Below are 18709 nucleotides of genomic sequence, written 5' to 3'. Positions count from 1 at the left end.
AGAAACACAATACCTTTCTCAAAAATACATAAAGCACTATCATATGGAAGAATGCTTATTTAGCAGAATGGGAAGAAAAAGGTGGAAGTTTCAAAGACGCATATTTTACTGAGTATGAATGAGGCAGTGTCAGTGATCCCAAATCATATGAACTCCTTTGCAAAGTAGTGATGTCTCTGACACTGGAAGCATTCTAGGAAATCCTGGACTACCACATATTCTGACCGCGCTAGAGGAGATTCAGGCCCAACCTGATGATCTCTCAAGCCCTTTACAACCTTGAGATTTGACACCTCTGTAAAAACCAACAACCAATTTCAGATCAATCATTCCAGTGGGACTACTGACTTTGTTTTGAGTGCAAAGCTTCTGCCTCATTGACTCTCCCTGAGTCACAAAGCAGGCGACTGTAAACTCACCGACACTTGGCCGTTGATGATGACCTCCTCAGAGAAGCGTACTTTGACTGGATTGGACTTTAATCTTGCCTTTTTTGCAGCACTAATAAATGCTGATTTGGGAGACTAGAAGAAAAGAAAACATTTTATCTGATTACTGGTAACATAATGCAAACCTTGTAACAGTTGTTTTCCATCTTAGGTATGCAATAATTTTGCTAAAAATTAAAATGCTTGGTGCATGTCCGATTCAAGGACAAAATGCAAATTATAGATGCAGTCAAAACACTGTCATGTCTATAAGTTAGTAAGTTTGATTTAGTGGCCAGATCAGAACTACCACCACTATGTTCCATGTTTTAACTGAGCACATTTCCAGGGATGTTTTAAAACAATGGCTGCAAAAGCACACAAACTCTGCTTTTAATAGAGAGCTTTGAGCACAGTGTTTTCAAGGTGAGGTGGTAGTCGGATCTAATGTTGGGTTTATGATGAATTGATCATTAATCATCTATTTTAATGAGGTGGAGAAGAGCCATTGATAGTCCTAAAATGATTCATAATCCTATTGTTATTCACATTAAGGGCATATGGGCATGTGAGCAGACAAGTACTCTCTCTCTCCCTCTCTCTCTCTTTCTCTCTCAAGCACTCATGCTTTTATGCACCTGCAACCTGAGTTTTAGCCTCTTCTTGGTAACTTGTGATCTTGTGATCTTACTGGGCAGGGTAGAGACGAGACCTTTCATTACAATTGAAAGTTGACTTCATATTCTTCCTCATCTTATGGGCTCTTTGTGCTTTATGATCCTCTCCTTTCTTTTATCAGAAAGAGGGGCAATGTGGCACAATTCTTCCTCAGAAATTGGAAGTACAATGGGAGAACCTGCCTAGAAGGGTGCTGTGATACTGGGGCATCCCTTGCTGCATGATCTTGGTAAAGTCACTTTATCTGAGAATCACCATTGTTGCATAATTTTAAAGAAGCCTAAGGGGAAGGGAACTCACACCTAGTACATATCTACTATGTTGCAGGCATTGTTTGTTTATTTTTAAAAAGAATTACATTCTCTATGAAACCTAATACAGAGGTAAATAGTTTGAATCATATAATTGTTATTTTATAAATGAAAATGGTCAAATATTGGCAATTGCCTATGGTTCAAACTAATGTTTTCCATGCTATATAGTCTTAAGACATAGAGGCTGTTGCGTAAAGAATTCTAGTAATTGACTCTAGAAACAACACAGAGGCTTAACCCTCTATTTATTGTACTAATCTAGAGATACAAAAGCCAACTAGGGTGACCTATACTTTGGTTTTCAAGTAAAATGAGTTTAGAAAAGGACTCTCATCCTTGTCAAATACAAGTATACTTAAGATCAATTAAATTTAAAAAGCAATATGATGAAATAGATAAATCAAATGTGGTCCATCTGTACAAGGAAATATTATTCAACCATAAAAAGGAATGAAGTTCTGACACATGCTACAACATGGATGAACCTGGAAAATATTTTGCTAAGTGAAAGACACCAGGCACAGAAGGCCACATATTGTATGATTCCACTTACAGGCAATGTCCAGAATAGGCTAATCTATAGGGACAAAAAGTAGATTAGTAGTTGCCACGGGCTGGGGGTGGAGGAGAATGAGGGAATGAGGAGTGATGCTTAATGAATACGGGGTTTCCTTTCAGGGTGATGAAAAAGTTGTAGAACTAGGTAGTGGCAATGGTTGTAAAACATTTTGAATGTACTTAATGCCACGAAATTGTACACTTTTAAATGTTTAAAATGGTACATTTTATGTTATGTGTATTTTACTGTAATAAAAAAGCTGTTGAAAAAAGTATGATACAAGGTGTGTGTGGGGTGCGTGTGTGTGCGTGCGTGTGTGTGTGTGTGTGTGTGTGTGTGTATCCTGAATGGAGTTTTTGCTTTAATACCAGGAGAATCCTGTTATTTCTAAAGTTCCCCTCCACACCTATCCCATCCTTTGCTGTGAGTAGTGTCTTAGAAGACTGGATAAATGGATGATTTGTCTCCCAGAGCTTGAATTCATCCATTTATGCAAGATGTTTTAAGAGAATGGCTGCCCTCTTTAAAAAACAAACAAACAAACAGACAACAGCAAGAAACCGAAAGAATAGCTTTAAACATGCTCAACGTGACTTTTAAAAGTCCTGCTGCAGAGCTGAAGTGATGTGACAGGGTGTTCTCATCAGTATCTTTGTAATTATAGGCCAACTTTAGTAATGATTAACGAGCAAATCATACAGTGGTGAGCGCATTTGCTTTTGATATTTCATTTTTTAGCTGAAGGGAAAACATTATTCTCCTGTAATGATTTTAGGCAGGCGGTATTTACATTGGCACAATGAGTTGAGCACAAGTGAAGCGGCTGTAATAAAGCTACCCAGAACAGACACTACTAATTAGATGAGATGTTTTAATGCAGTCACACCCCACTTCTCCAGCATTGTTTGGGAATGAAATGTTTCACGTGTGTTCAGTGTGCCAGATACTGAGGTTTATTCCTCTATGCATCTCAATTTTTAAATGTTATATTTTGCCATATTTTTCTAAAGTGTTCCATCTAATTCCTTGCTTCAATAAAAAATATAGAGTTTTCGGATGCATATCATTTGATATAACCTTAGAGTGCCATGGTGTTCCCAGGGATCACGAAAATACATAAGGTTACTTGCCCCTGAAGTAAATAGCCCCATATTTACTAGCCATGCTGAGGCCAGTAAACGTGGGGCTATTTACTTTAGGGGCAAATAACCTTATGTACTATCTCCTCTCTCTAGCTATATGTAGCATGCCCATTTTATGTAACTTCATTCCTGTATTTATTTACGATGCAATAATGAGAAACATGGTAATTTAGGAAGACCAGAAAGGAAACTAAATAGCCAAGGTTGTTAAGTAAATATTATTTTATACACAATTTGAAGTCAACAGACTCGGGGTAAACTTCTAACTAAGAATTCATAACAAGTACTTTTTTTTGTTCTGGTTTTGTGACTATTTCATAAAACTGACAAATGTTTTGGAAATTACTTTTGGATAACAACTACATAGGCTCTCCAAGTCTGAAGGCTACTTAATGAGAATCAACAAAATACTGGCTTATTCCACTGGCTAGAGTTACTTGTGTTATATGGGGTAATGTAAACCAGTCATGACTATAGTTTTAACACAGATTTATCTCTGCTTTCAAAAAATATACAATGTGTACCACTTGAAAGCCTGCTGAATTAATTCTGAGCAACCTGTAGGTGTTGATCACAAGCACTTCATATCCTGTGGTGGAAATAACAAGTAATTACCATTTAGAATAATCAGATTCTCCTACTGTTAATTAATTTTAAGATTATCAGGCCCCTAATCAACCCCTGTACATTTTCCAAATTTGCTGTTGCTAAGATGGCCACAATAGTGTGTGGAATGCTCCTGATGCTTTTGAATGCTCTTAGAAGTTACTAGAACATAGCTTGAAAAAATTACAGAAATAAGATTAATTTCTGAAATTGAAGGGCAAGGTCTTGAACTTGCAATTCCTAGAGCTGTACAGTATTACTTATATAGCAGGTATTGAGTGAACATTTGGTGAAGACTCGCCTACAGTTATCACTGGTTGGCTTAGTTTGGAGTCTCCAAAATGCAGACCTAAGACAAGGATTCACAAACAGGTAGCTGATTTGGGAGGTGCTCACAGGAATCCCAGGTAGGTGAGTGGGGAAGGCAGGCAGGAAGGGAGAATAAACCAGTAAAGCATTCGCTGTTACTAAGGCACCACTATAGGCAACTGGAGCTTACTCCTGCTGGGAACCTCTGGGAAACAAGGTAGACCACATGCCTCAGAGTTATACTGTCTGAGGAGAGAGGGAGCTGCGGTATTTATCCACCAGTTTCTGTCAATCATTGATGGAGTGTCTCCTTGTATTGTACGTTTTCAAAATTCAAATTTTCCTGCTGCCTCAACATCCCCACAAACAAGTTGTGAGCACCCTGCCCAGGCAACCAGGTGCACCAGTGTGATAAAGTTAGCTCCTGCCACAAGTACTCTTTCCCACCCTCCCCTGACTGTGACTTAGTAACATTTAAAGAGACCAATGAAATTCCCTCGCACTTTTCTTGTGTGTTCCACCCTTACCCCCAATAAAGGCACTTGCCCACAGGCTCTAACCTCTCTGTCTGGTCCCTGCCTGGTTGGTTGAATCGGCTCCCCTGGTGCTCCCTCTCATGTGACCCCTCCTCTTGGCATGCAGTTTCTCTAGGACCTGTGAGTATAAAAAAACTTCTTTTTCCTGCATGTCTCCTGTGTCCCCTCTTGTGGCTACATCTGACTGACCACCATGTAAGAGAACACAAAACACAGCCTTTCTGGGAAGGATAATTCCTCAGCACTTGTGGCCTGCTCCATGAGCATGCTACTGGGGCCAGGAAGAGCCCACAGGCAAAGACTCACAGGTGCTCTCCATTGGAAATTGGGCTGGTATGCTCAGCATGACATATGGTCTGGGCTCTGATAGAATGTGCTACACTGGGGTTTCCATGAGGAGGTGTGTACCCTCTCTCAGCTGTGTGGAACACAGTAAAATGTAGTTAGGAAGTTGGAGGCAGGAAAGTGGGTCCCTCAGCTCTTTGGACTAGAAGAAACCTAAAGGAATGTGAATTATGCTAGCTCATGGGACACCAGAACTGAGAGAATGACTTAGCTCAAGTCCCATTGAGTTGGGGTTGCATGAGGGGAAGTTGTAGAAACTCTTTTTTGTTTTTTGAGACAGAGTTTCACTGTTGTTGCCCAGGCTGGAGTGCAATGGTACAATCTTGGCTCACTGCAACCTCTGCCTCCCAGGTTCAAGTGATTCTCCTGCCTCAGCCTCCCTAGTAGCTGGGATTACAGACATGTGCCACCACACCTGGCTAATTTTGTATTTTTAGTAGAGACGGGGTTTCTCCATGTTGATCAGGCTGGTCTCGAACTCCCGACCTCAGGTGATCTGCCCACCTCAGCCTCCCAAAGTGCTGGGATTACAGGCGTGAGCCACCGCGCCCAGCCGTAGAAACTCTTTAAATACTCTCTGTCTCAGGTAAGATTGGCTTTGGAATTCTAGACTTGGAAACTGTAGAAAGCAGAGTCAAAGGAGAAAAGGAAGGAGCTGGCCAATGAAAGATCTATAATAAAAAAGGATAACAGTACAAGGAAAGAAGACGGTATATCGGAGCCAAACAAATAAAACCCAAGAGTAACCCAGAAATTCCCCTTCTAAAATTCCATCCTGGGGAAATACTAACTACAGATTAAGACTTACACATAAAGATTTTCTTTTTGGAATTATTTATAATAGCAAAACAATAAAGACGATGTGAAAGGCCCAATGATGGGGGTTGGTTAAGGAAATCTTGGTTCAGTGTAATGTTTTGCAGCCATTTAAATGACGCTTATAAAGAGTTTTTGATGACATAGGAAATGTTTATGATATATTTACTAAAAGAGGCAGAATAAAATTATATGTACAATATGATCTCAACTAAGGCATAGAAAAAAAGACTGGAAGGAAATAGGTCAAAATGTTTACACTGGTTGTCTCTGCGGGAAAAGTTTGCCAACACATTTTTCTGCATCTGTATTTCTTTCTATACTTCCACTTAGTACTTTTTTTCCCAAGAAAAACAGTAAAAATCGTGGTGGTGGGGAAAGCCTACCATAATACTTTTTTAAAAAAATGCAGCAACCTATTAAGAATTACTTCTTATCAAAGAATTTCAGGGATCCTAAGACTCTCACCCCATTCCCCCTTGACCTAGGTCTCATTGGAGATCAACTTCTGCAGTTGGGTCATGTTGGGGTACCCTGGGCACGTGTGGAATGTGGCAGGAAGGTATAAACATTGGCTCTCTATCTTTACTGGACCTTATGCAGAAGAAATACAACATTAAAAATGCTGTCCAGCAAGTTGCAAAAGAAATTAAAATGCTAATTTTTATTGTCTGTAATAAAAGTAGAACTTATGGACTTTCTTTTGGTCTGCTGGTTTATCCGTTTCTGTTTATCAATCTTGATTGCCGAGAAGATGTTTAACAAATAAATGAAACTCAATAAGTATTTTTTTTTTTTTTTTTTACAAAAAGCAACTTGCTTGTAGTAAAATCCAAACCCAAAAATATAAGTAAAAGATTGCAGTCTTGTTTTTTCCCATCTGCTCTCCTCTCCATGTCTGATATCCATTTAAGAAACTTTGGGGTTTTAATTCTTTAATTTCAACTTCCACACCTCAGAGGAGAGAAAAGCCATTTGGGATTTGAACAGTAAAGGGAAGACTTTAGGTGGGACAGTGGTTCTCAGCTGGGAGTAATTTTGCTCCCAAGGGACATTTGGTAATGTTTGGAGACATTTTGGTTTGTCACAACTTGGGGAGAGGATGCTACTGGCATCTAGTAGGTACAGGCCAGGGATGCTGCTAAACATCCTACAATGCACAGGACAGGTCCCCATAACAGAGAACTCTCCAGTTCAAATGTCAACAATACCAAGGTTGAAAAACCTTGAGGTAGCATTTATAATTTGGCCTGAGACTTGAAAGGTGAGAAGGATTTATTTAGCGAGGCCGAGGAGGTGGTGGGACTGGAGTCATTTCTTGAAGGAGAGTGGTCAAAGGAAAGTCAAAGATGAGAATTTGTCTGCAGTGATTGGGCAAGGGGAAAGTGACTCTGGAGCAGAGGTACAGCTGTTGGCTATAAGAACATGTGACACTTCCTCCTAAATATTGTGGCTAAGTGTTGCCTTTCAATGTAGCACAACGGCAAGAGCCATCGGAACTCCTAGAAAATTCCAGATTATCTGTTAAAAGGAAGTGCCATGATTCACTGATAGTAATCAATATTCAAATGAATAACAAGTCACATGGACTCCAGTGGCAAACAGCAAGTAAAGCCACAAGACACAACCATAAACTTACATGTAAAACTCTTCTTTCTTTTTCTAAGTTTACTGCATGAGGTAAAACAGTATCCCACATTGCAGAACAAACAAACAAACAAAAAACAAAAAACAAAGGTCCTGCCTGATCTTGCATTTCTAATAGATTATGAAATGTAGAAAGAGAATTCAGGAATGACAATGCAAACGTGAAGTTCCATCAGGAATTTATAGTTGTTCAATCTCAATTTATAGTTGTTCGATGCTTATTATAGACATTTACATTGGCTTTACTCAAATGAATTTGTCCACTGCAAATAAATCAAGAAATGTGGATAGATGTGAAGTAAGTGAAAATGACAATTTGGTTAACCAAAACAATCTAAAAACAGCCCAGCTGTATTTTTTATAGAAGCACATGGAAGGAATCTCGGAATCAGATAGTTGGGGAGACCAAGGTTCTGAGCAGCTATGGTAGTCACTGCTGACTCGTTTGTTATACTGCTGTGAGCTAGATATCAAGTCTTGGTTCTCTAACATCCTGGGGCCTCCTTAGTTTTCAAATCCCAATGTGTGTGTATGTGTGTAAGTTCTGTCAAAGAGATGGAGCTAACAGTAACAGTCAATATTAAACTGAGCTTTTAATATAAATATGCATAGTTACATCCTAGATGGCATAATTTGTTGTCTTGGTTAGTTCTATTTGTGGTCTTATCAGAATCCTGATCCTTATTATTTCCTGTCTAAAATGCCTAGCCCACAGAGCTTAGGGGAAAAATTCTGGGAAAGGGGAAATGAAGAGTTTGGTCAGAAGATGGAGATCAGCAAATACCAGAGCACTTTAATTGATACAGAAATGCTCCAGCTCTATGGGGAAGAAAATAGGAGCTTAAGCAGGCTGGAATCGCTGCCACTCCGTACGAAGGCCAGACTGACAGGAACCATTTTGGGAAAAATCTAAAGGAATTTGCCTCGGTAATTTTTAGTTCAACTGACAACGTATGAAATTTGCAAGCAGTGGCAAGTCTATACAAATAGAAAGGAAATTAGCGGTTGCCTAGGACTGAGTGTGGGAACAGGGATTAATTGTAAATGGGAACAGGGATCTTATTGGGGGGATGGAAATGTTCTCAAACTGGATGGGGTGATCGTTGCATACCTCAGTGGATCTTATGAAGACCATAGAACTGTACACTGAAAATGGATGAATTTTACGGTACGCAGATTATACCATGATAGTCTTTTTTTTAAAAAAAAAATCACAAGAACTGTCCAGTTTTTAAATCACTTTCCACCCTCCTAACCATGATAGCTGAAATCGAATTCTGACACCATATGTCATATAACATCTACTCTTAAAGCAGGCTTTGCTAAAATATCCAGTTCTCTGCCAAATAGATGGGGATAAGAATAACAATCATGCATCGACCTCCTACAATTAGATAGTCTCATGAGATTTGTGTTTCTTAAGCTGGAAACCATAAGAAGGTCTTGAATTTAGTGTCATTTACAAATGTGACCATTGCATAGGACTGGAACAGCTGGTTGTCTTTCAAGAACTTTAGAAAATGTATTACTCCCTTTTCTCTTCAATGAATGACTTTGCTAACATGGAGTATAAATTACAAAAATAGTCAAGATTTTTGAACCCATATTGTGAGTGCATGTTATTTTTCTCTGCTGTTATTCATCATTATGGTTTTACTGGAGTGGGCAGAAGAAACAAGAAGCCTGAGAAAATTAAGTGGCACTTTTATTCACAGAACACTTACAGGGTAAGGCTGAATGACAGTGAGGAGTATCGATTCTTTGCAGCTTCTGTAAGAGAGAAAAACAAACATATTTATGATATGCACTGAGCCCGGACTCTAACTAGTAAGAGTTTTCTTTCAAAACAAAATGTGTGATGCGTTAGTGAATGCTCCCTGGACTCCCAGGATAGAGTAAACCAAATAGCTCAGATGTAGGCTTTCAGACCACACAAAAGCCAAAATGAAGCGTTTCCTGAGTTTAACAAACTGCCCAATTGAAAGCTTCCTAGTAAGTTTACATTGGGCAATATTATCTGTGCTGTCAAACAGCAGGACCTTAAAATAAAACCCAGGAAGGGAAGAACAGTTTTAGAAGCATCACCCAAATCTCTATATTTTTTGCTGCTCTCAGAATTGATTCTCCCCTTCTGATTTTCCTTTAGCCTATTTTTCTTTGCTGCTTAAAAATTTCTCTGTAGTTTTCTGTCAGGGGAAGAGATTTTTAAAAATTCTGTCAGTTCATGGAACGTCATTACCTCTCAGGATCAGCATCCAGAGACAGAAATGTTATTGTAGGTTTCTTATGAAAAAAATAGCATCCCAGCAAACATCGGTTCCCATACTGTGTGGCTTAGTAAGTCCCTGGTCACAATGCTAGGACCCTGGGCTGATAAATATTTCAGACAGGCACCGGTTGGGAAATATTACTCACAATAGGCCGCACTTCATGGCTAAAAGCAGAACAATGTAATATAATAGCTTATCTAATTCCCTCCAAGTAACTCAAACCCTTGAGGAAAAATCATATTATGGATTATAATAGTTTTTCTTTCTTCCCTTCTTTGTTCCTTTTTAAATCATGACTAGGAGAAAGGTCAGTTGCCATTTTGTTGAAGAAGAGCTGATTTTTTCTACTTTAGGTTGTGATTAATTACCTGCTTTTCTGATTTATTGCCCACATAAGTAAGGGGAAGGAGATCTTTTGCAAGGCTGTTCCCTGGAAGAAGTCACTGCAAATCACACTTCTAGCACTAACTGATTTGTGGCTCGGCCCACTCACTCTGGCTGGGCTGGACCATGTAGTCGGGAGTAGGGTAGGGGAAGAGAGGAATCAAGAGTGCAGTGAAAGGAGTAATAGAACTAAAACTCCAGGAAGACTCTGAACACTTAGGATGATGGTGCTGGTGGGGGCAGGAAGGTAGCACAGTGCTGACGGTGGCCCGTCTGCTCCCACAAGTTCCCAGTCACCAAGGCTGGCAGGGAGCCCAATGACTGCAGTGGACAGAGCAACAGTGCAATCAAATGAGAATTCACTGCATAAGATGAAGGATCTGCATTGCTGGTGGGAATATACACACGTGTAGCAGTTTGGGGAAGCAATCTAGCTTCAATAGGTCAACTTCAGTGTCACAAACACCATGACCAAGCCAGTCAACTCTGGTTTTATATCCCCAAAAAAATTCTGCTGCTAGCCTTTAAGGGGAGGTGGATGAGGATGTTACTTGCAGCAGAATGCATGGGGGTGAAGTGTCAGAGGCAAACTGGGTGTCCATCTCCAGGATAACAGATATGAGACAAATATGTGGAAAGCAACACAAACAGAAACAAAGCACTGTTTCTTAGTTTTTTTCAAGTTTTCCTCATTCACAGGCAACAAGAAACGTTTATCAGATAAGAAATGCTCTATAACCCCATTGACCAAAGAATGTGTGAGTGTGGTAGCCATGTTAGTGGAACTATCTGCCCTGCCTGGCTTGTCCTGTTTGAGTCTGACCCCAGAGTCCTCAGGAGCAAGCAATGGGCCCTGGGAACTCATTCTCTGCATCCAGCTCATTGGACCTGAATGTTGGAATGAGCCAATCAGATATCCTCTCTCCAGAATCAGAACTTAGAGACACAGAGACTAAGAGAGTTGGGAGCCAAGTCACATTCATGACTGAGCACCAGAGTAAACATTACAGATGCCAGTAATCCCCTGAACAGTCCTGGTTTCCACCATTCCTGAGGGCTGGTTGTTCACCATTTTGCTAGAAATAAAATCATTCACATAAATGATCTCAGCAGGATATCGATCATCATTCTGAGAAAGAGCTTTTACTTTTGTTTTCTCTCATCTTAAGTACATAATCATCATCTGCCAGAGAAGAAGAATTAACTCCATAGCACTACAGATCCCTTAGGACTCCTAATCCAAACCTAGGTGGAAAAAAAGATGGAAGCCATATGTGTTCATATGTTACAGGGTGCTAAGATGAACTGAGACAGAATCAGCTGAGGCCCCATGCCAATACATGCCAATCATTCCCACATGCCAAAGAAGGGTGCCGCAAGATTTTCAAAGGTGTTGAAAACCAGAGTTTGGAACCCTTACCCCTTACTCATCTTGGGATCTGACTCATATCTTCACTACAAACTGAAAAAAAAGGCAACAGGAAGAGGCTGTCAGAAGCAGCACATGCTCAAAGAGCAGAGGCTACATTTGTGCAGTTACTACCCTTACACTGAGGCAGGCCCAAAGTATGAGACTCTTGGAAGATGCAGTAGAAACATTGGCCTGGGACCTCCTGATCAACTGAGCTACTTTGAGGGATGAGAGGGCCTTCGCAGAAATATACAGAATCCAAGGAGCATTGAGCATAGCCCGCCCTTGGTTTCTGCCTGACACAAGCGGGCTGCAATAGGAGTAACTCAACAAAGAAATCTTCCAGGAATCCATGAAAGCAAACACAAGGAAAGAGTCCACCAACATCACGTTCCACGGACAGAAGAAAGTAACGCTGGATTACATTGGTGCCAATCAAGTGAGAACTTTCTTGCCTTTTACCTCACCTCATTTCAATCTGGAAGGAGCTGAATGCTGGGGCAGTAGAGAAAACATTGACAATGCCCCTTAACCCACTGCAGGCTTCCTAGGCCTGAACTAGGCAAAAGGGAGGAATTTTGTGGAGTTGGAAGTTTTGACTATTACATGACAATCAAGTGTTAATTGTGATTACAAGTGTACAAGTGACTGGATAACTTTCTGAACCTGTTCAATATGTTTATGGGAACTACCTGAGATTTTGTTGAGGGCTTGGAGGAACTGGCCCTGGGGAGCTGTTATAAGTGGACAATGCGGGGAAAGAACATAGTTGCCTTATGATTGCACCCTCCAAGACCTGCGTGCTCTACTTATTCCCAACTTCTATTTATTTATTTATTTATTTTTATTATACCTTTAGTTCTGGGGTGCATGTGCAGAACATGCAGGTTTGTTACATAGGTATACACGTACCATGGTGGTTTGCTGCACCCATCAATCTGTCATTTACATTAGGTATTTCTCCTAATGCTATCCCTCCCCTAGCCCCCCACCACCCAACAGGCCCTGGTGTGTGATGTTCCCCTCCCTGTGTCCATGTGTTCTCATTATTCAACTCCCACTTATGAGTGATAACATGCAGTATTTGGTTTTCTGTTCTTGTGTTAGTTTGCTGAGAATGATGGTTTCCAGCTTCATCCATGTCCCTGCAAAGGACATGAACTCATCCTTTTCTATGGCTGCATAGTATTCCATGGTGTATATGTGCCACATTTTCTTTATCCAGTCTATCATTGATGGGCATTTGGGTTGGTTCCAAGTCTTTGGTATTGTGAATGGTGCCACAATAAACATACGTGTGCATGTGTCTTTATAGTAGAATGATTTATAATCCTTTGGGTATATACTCAGTAATGGGATTGCTGGGTCAAATGGTATTTCTAGTTCTGACCCTTGAGGAATCACCACACTGTCTTCCACAATGGTTGAACTAATTTACACTCCCACCAACAGTGTAAAAGCATTCCTATTTCTCCACATCCTCTCCAGCATTTGTTGTTTCCTGACTTTTTAATGATCGCCATTCTAACTGGTATGAGATGGTATCTCATTGTGGTTTTGATTTGCATTTCTCTAATGACCAGTGATGATGAGCTTTTGTCATGTTTGTTGGCTGCATAAATATCTTCTTTTGAGAAGTGTTTGTTCATATCATTCGCCTACTTTTTGATGGAGTTGTTTGTTTTTTTCTTGTAAATCTGTTTAAGTTCCTTGTAGATTCTGGATATTAGCCCTTTGTCAGGTGAATAGATTGCAAGAATTTTCTCCCATTCTGTAGGTTGCCTGTTCACTCTGATGGTAGTTTCTTTTGCTGTGCAGAAGCTCTTTAGTTTAATCAGATCCCATTTGTCAATTTTGGCTTTTGTAGCCATTGCTTTTGGTGTTTTAGTCATGAAGTCTTTCCCCATTCCAATGTCCGGAATGGTATTGCCTAGGTTTTCTTCTAGGGTTTTTATGGTTTTAGGTCTTACGTTTAAGTCTTTAATCCATCTTGAGTTCATTTTTGTATAAGGTGGAAGGGATCCAGTTTGAGCTTTCTGCATATGGCTAGCCAGTTTTCCCAACACCATTTATTAAATAGGGAATCCTTTCCCCATTGCTTGTTTTTGTCAGGTTTGTTAAAGATCAGATGGTTGTAGATGTGTGGTATTATTTCTGAGGCCTCTGTTCTGTTGCATTGGTCTATATATCCATTTTGGTACCAGTACCATGCTGTTTTTATTACTCTAGCCTTGTAGTATAGTTTGAAGTCAGTTAGCATGATGAACTGGTTTGATTAGATCATATTATTTGAGTCCAAACACCCTTTGACTAAGACAGGCTTAGAATCTTGAGATGAAACAATAAAACAGTAAACAAGAGAATGAGGGATACTTGTCAGACAAAAAACTGTAAGGTGGTAGGTTGGGTGGGAGAATGAATAGGCCCATAAGGCTGTGGGACAAATGCTAATTTTCTCTAGAGCAATGCTCAGTGGCACTGAATTTATTTGTTCACTCTGGAAAGGGAAGCTGATATGCACCGCTTCAGTGCAGTAGCTGTTAGGAGCAGGCAAGGCCCTGGAGAAGGACTCTTGTTAGTCATCCTTGATGCTAATAAGCATAGACCCTGTATTAGATTCCTATGGCTGCTATAACAAATTACCACAAACTTAGTGGCTTAAACATGATGCAAATGTACTATCTTATATTTCTGGAAGTCAGAAGTCTCTAATGAGTTTTGCTGGGCTAAAATCAAGGTGTCAGCTGGGCTGCACTCATTCTAAAGACTTTTCAACTTCTAGAGGCTGCCTGCATTCCTTGGCTCATGGTCCCTTCCTTCATCTTCAAAACCAGCAGTATCATCTTCAAATCTTTCCCTGACTTTCACTTCCTCTTTAACTTAAAAGGACCTAGTGATTATATTGGGTCCACCTGGATAATCAAAGATAATCATCTCGTCTCTGACTTAATCATATCTGCAAAGAAAGTCACAGACTCTGGAAATTAGTATGAGGACATTTTTCAGGCGATCATTATTCTGCCGACCATAGACATTAGCTTTATCAGTTACCTAGTGTTGCATAACAAATTCCCACAAAGCTAGTTGCTTAAAACAATACCCACTTATTATCTCACAGTTCATGTGAGTTAGAAATATAAGCATGGCTTAGCTTGGTCATCTTTTTCATGTTCTCTCTTGAGGCTGCAATGTTTTGGCCAGGGCTGGGGTCCCATATGGGAGCTCGTTTGGGAAGGATTCACTTCCAAACTCACTTCAGTGATTTTTGGCATGATGAAAATCCTCTTTAGGTTGTTGGACCAAGGGCCTCAGTTCCTTGTGGGTAGTTGGCTTGAGGCCACTCTCAGTTCCTTGCCATGTGGATCTCCCCATCTCACCAACGTGGCAACTTGCTTCATCAGAGCCAGCAAGGGAGGGAGTCTGCTGACATGATGAAAGCTACAATCTCATGTAACATAATGATGGATGGACATCCCGTCACCTTTACCACACTTTATTGGTTAGAAAGCAAGTCACAGGCCCCACCCAAACTAAAAGGGAAGGAAATACACAAATCTAAGAATACAAGTGGAGAGATCATTGGGGTCCATCTTACATTTTGCCTGCCACATGCATAAAAAGACTTCTAGCCTAGTAATCCATATGTATCTTAAAAGTAGTTTCAGGCCAGGTGCAGTTGCTCATGCCTGTAATCCCAGCACTTTGGGAGGCCGAGGCGGGTGGATCACCTGAGGTCAGGAGTTTGAGACCAGCCTGGCCAACATAGTGAAACCCTGTCTGTACTAATAATACAAAAATTAGCCGGGCATGGTGGCACATGCTTGTAATCCCAGCTACTCTGGAGGCTGAAGCAAGGGAATTGCTTGAACCCAGGAGGTGGAGGTTGCAGTGAGCCAAGATCGCACCACTGCACTCCAGCCTTGGTGACAAGAGTGAAACTCTGGCTCAAAAAAAAAAAAAAAAAAGTAGTTTCCATTCATGACTTAACCTCATGCAGAATTTCTTCTTTCAAGAAATTCTGGAAGAAGGACTGCTCAGCACACTTTATTAATTTGAAAATGGGAACTATTTTCAAAATATGTTGATTATATTTAAAGTCTTTACAGCTATAGTAATGCTTTGTAAATTATCTGACACATAATCTAGATTGACTTTAATTTTACTATTTAATGAATAAATGAAGTTGTCTGAATTGAAATAAAATATTCCAATATGTTATTTATCACCAGGACTAGGGACATGCTTTTCTTCTCTTTTTTTCTCATCTATAATTATGTAATTATAACCTGCCAAACAAGAAAAATTAACTCTATAATGTTTTGGATCCCTTAAAATTCCTAACCCAACGATCCTAGGAGGAAAAAAACAAAACAAAACAATGATCTACACCATTTAAAACAATGATCTACACCATTTAAAAATAGCCTCAACAGAATGATTAGAATCAGGAATAGAAGATGACACTTTTAAGCCATCAAATTAACTTCTTTCTGGGATGGCCTAAAACAGCTAGAGACCATTAAGAATCCAGTTATAACTACATTTAGATAAGTATTATTTCATATTAAATTCCACATAAATTTTCTACTTTTGAAGAGTAATTTCAAATTGCTGTGACAATATTTTTTAAATGGTTGAGTTTGTTAAAAACGTCATTTTCATCCCTGAATCACAGTGCTCATCTCTGCAGGGGAATATAGTCTATCCCACCCTAAACCACTCCTGTCAAACTTGCCTTCAATTCCTCTCTCTTCATTTCTTTGACAAAGGTTTATTCTTATCCTTTTTTGATGCAGAGTCCCTTGAAACATGTTTGGGACACCAGCATCAATGGTTCTAGACCATGCTTTGGCATTATATACCATTTTATGATTTCACTGGATGTCATTTGATGCAGAAAGCAAAGCTATGTGAGGAAGAAGCCCAGCTTCCAATGAGGTAGAGTTTCCAGTATTACAATCCCTCTAAACAGTGAAGCTAAGGCTGGTGTTCTCTGTTTTTTTAGAGCAGTGTAGTTTGACATCTTTCTTTAAATGCCTTTCTCATTTTATATTTATACCATTTAAAAAATTATAATATATAATCATATTGGCATGTGCTAGTGTATATTTTCTTTCTAGACCAACTTAAATAGATCTCTTGATGAACCCAGACACTGATACTAATTTAACAGTCATCATGGGAATCAAGGTTTGCTCAGACATTGGGAAAACCAAACAAAATAAAACTCAAATAACAAAGATATACACGAAGATATTTCATGTCAGAATTCGAGAATCTTGCTTTAGAAACATTAAGTCTAAACAAGTTAACTGTACAATTTTAAATTTCAAAAATGGAAGTAAATAATCAATCTGTGAAGGGTGAAATGTTAGGCTTTTAAAAGGAAAACAGAGGTAATTTAGGATTACATATGAAAGCATTTTATAAACAGTGAAATAACATTCTAATGTAACTTCTTGAAAGATGGATGTGCAGTATTTTTATTTAGAAAGAAAGGCAATAAAGTGCAGTGAAACAGTGTTGAACTCTCACTTCATACTGTTGAACTCTCACTTCATGGGTATACACATGCACACGTAGGATTCTTTATTCTTCCTGTACTTCAGCGTTCTTCAAAGAAATTAGAAAACAATTCTGAGTTATTTCTTGTCTTCTGCTAGCTTTTGAATTTGTTTGCTCTTGCTTCTCTAGTTCTTTTAATTGTGATGTTAGGGTGTCAATTTTAGATCTTTCCTGCTTTCTCTTCTGGGCATTTAGTGCTATAAATTTCCCTCTAAACACTGCTTTAGCTGTGTCTCAGAGATTCTGGTAAGTTGTGTCTTGTGTCTTTGTTCTCATTGGTTTTAAAGAACTTGTTTCTGCCTTAATTTTGTTATTTTCCCAGTAGTCATTCAGGAGCAGGTTGTTCAGTTGCCATGTAGTTGTGTGGTTTTTAGTGAGTTTCTTAATCCTGAGTTCTAATTTGATTGCACTGTGGTCTGAGAGACTGTTTGTAATGATTTCTGTTCTTTTGCATTTGCTGAGGAGTGTTTTACTTCCAATTAAGTGGTCAATTTTAGAATAAGTGCTATGTGGTACTAAGAAGGATGTATATTCTGTTGATTTGGGGTGGAGGGTTCTGTAGATGTGTATTAGGTCCACTTGGCCCAGAGCTGAGTTCAAGTCCTGAATATCCTTGTTAATTTTCTGTCTCATTGATCTGTCTACTACTGACAGTGGGGTGTTAAAGTCTCCCACTATTATTGTGTGGGAGTCTAAGTCTCTCTGTAGGTCTCTAAGAACCTGCTTCATGAATCTGGGTGCTCCTGTATTGGGTGCATATATATTTAGGATAGTTAGCTCTTCTTGTTGCATTGATCCCTTTACCATTATGTAATACTCTTCTTTGTCTTTTTTGATCTTTGTTGGTTTAAAGTCTATTTTTATCAGAACTAGAATTGCAACCCCTGCTTTTTTTTTGCTTTCCATTTGCTTGGTAAATATTCCTCCATCCCTTTATTTTGAGCCTATGTGTGTCTTTGCACATGAGATGGGTCTCCTGAATACAGCACACCGATGGGTCTTGACTCTTTATCCAATTCGCCAGTCTGTGTCTTTTAATTGGGGCATTTAGCCCATTTACATTTAAAGTTAATATTGTTATTTGTGAATTTGATCCTGTCATTATGATGCTAGCTGGTTATTTTGCCCATTAGTTGATGCAGTTTCTTCATGGTGTCAATGGCCTTTACAATTTGGTGTGTTTTGCAGTAGCTGGTATCAGTTTTTCCTATCCATATTTAGTGCTTACTTCAGGAGCTCTTGTAAGGCAGGCCTGGTGGTGACAAAATCTCTCAGCATTTGCTTTTCTGTAGAGGATTTTATTTCTCCTTCGCTTATGAAGCTTAGTGTGGCTGGATATGAAATTCTGGGTTGAAAATTCTTTTTTTTAAGAATGTTGAATATTGGCCCCCACTCTTTTCTGGCTTGTAGGGTTTCAGAGCAGAACTGAAGGAGATAGAGACATGAAAAACCCTTCACAAACCAATGAATCCAGGAGCTAGCTTTTTTGACAGAGTCTTGCTCTGTCGCCCAGGCTGGAGTGCAGTGGCACGATCTTGGTTCACATTTTTTTTTTTGAGACGGAGTCTCGCTCTGTTGCCCAGTCTGGAGTGCAGTGGTGCAATCTTGGCTCACTGCAAGCTCCGCCTCCCAGGTTCATGCCATTCTCCTGCCTCAGCCTCCCAAGTAGCTGGGACTACAGGTGCCCGCCACCACGCCC

The 18709-nt window shown here is 39.7% G+C and overlaps 1 protein-coding gene across 6 annotated transcripts in view; it reads right to left on the bottom strand.

The window, feature by feature from the left end:
• Positions 1 to 18709, bottom strand: part of FRMPD4 (FERM and PDZ domain containing 4) — a 602496-nt gene that overhangs the window by 47218 nt on the left and 536569 nt on the right. For all 6 annotated transcript variants that reach the window (XM_055376894.2, XM_055376892.2, XM_031006115.3 and 3 more), the window contains 2 exons: positions 9105 to 9150; positions 420 to 524 (listed from right to left, as the gene is read on the bottom strand). In XM_055376894.2, the coding sequence (XP_055232869.1) occupies positions 420 to 524; positions 9105 to 9150 (151 nt within the window). The remainder of the gene's footprint in view (positions 1 to 419; positions 525 to 9104; positions 9151 to 18709) is intronic.

This window comes from Gorilla gorilla, chromosome X, assembly GCF_029281585.2.
Source record: "Gorilla gorilla gorilla isolate KB3781 chromosome X, NHGRI_mGorGor1-v2.1_pri, whole genome shotgun sequence".
NCBI classification, from domain to species: Eukaryota; Metazoa; Chordata; class Mammalia; order Primates; family Hominidae; genus Gorilla; species Gorilla gorilla.
The sequence above is the reverse complement of the archived record's forward strand: the minus strand, read 5'-3'. Positions and strand labels throughout refer to the sequence as shown.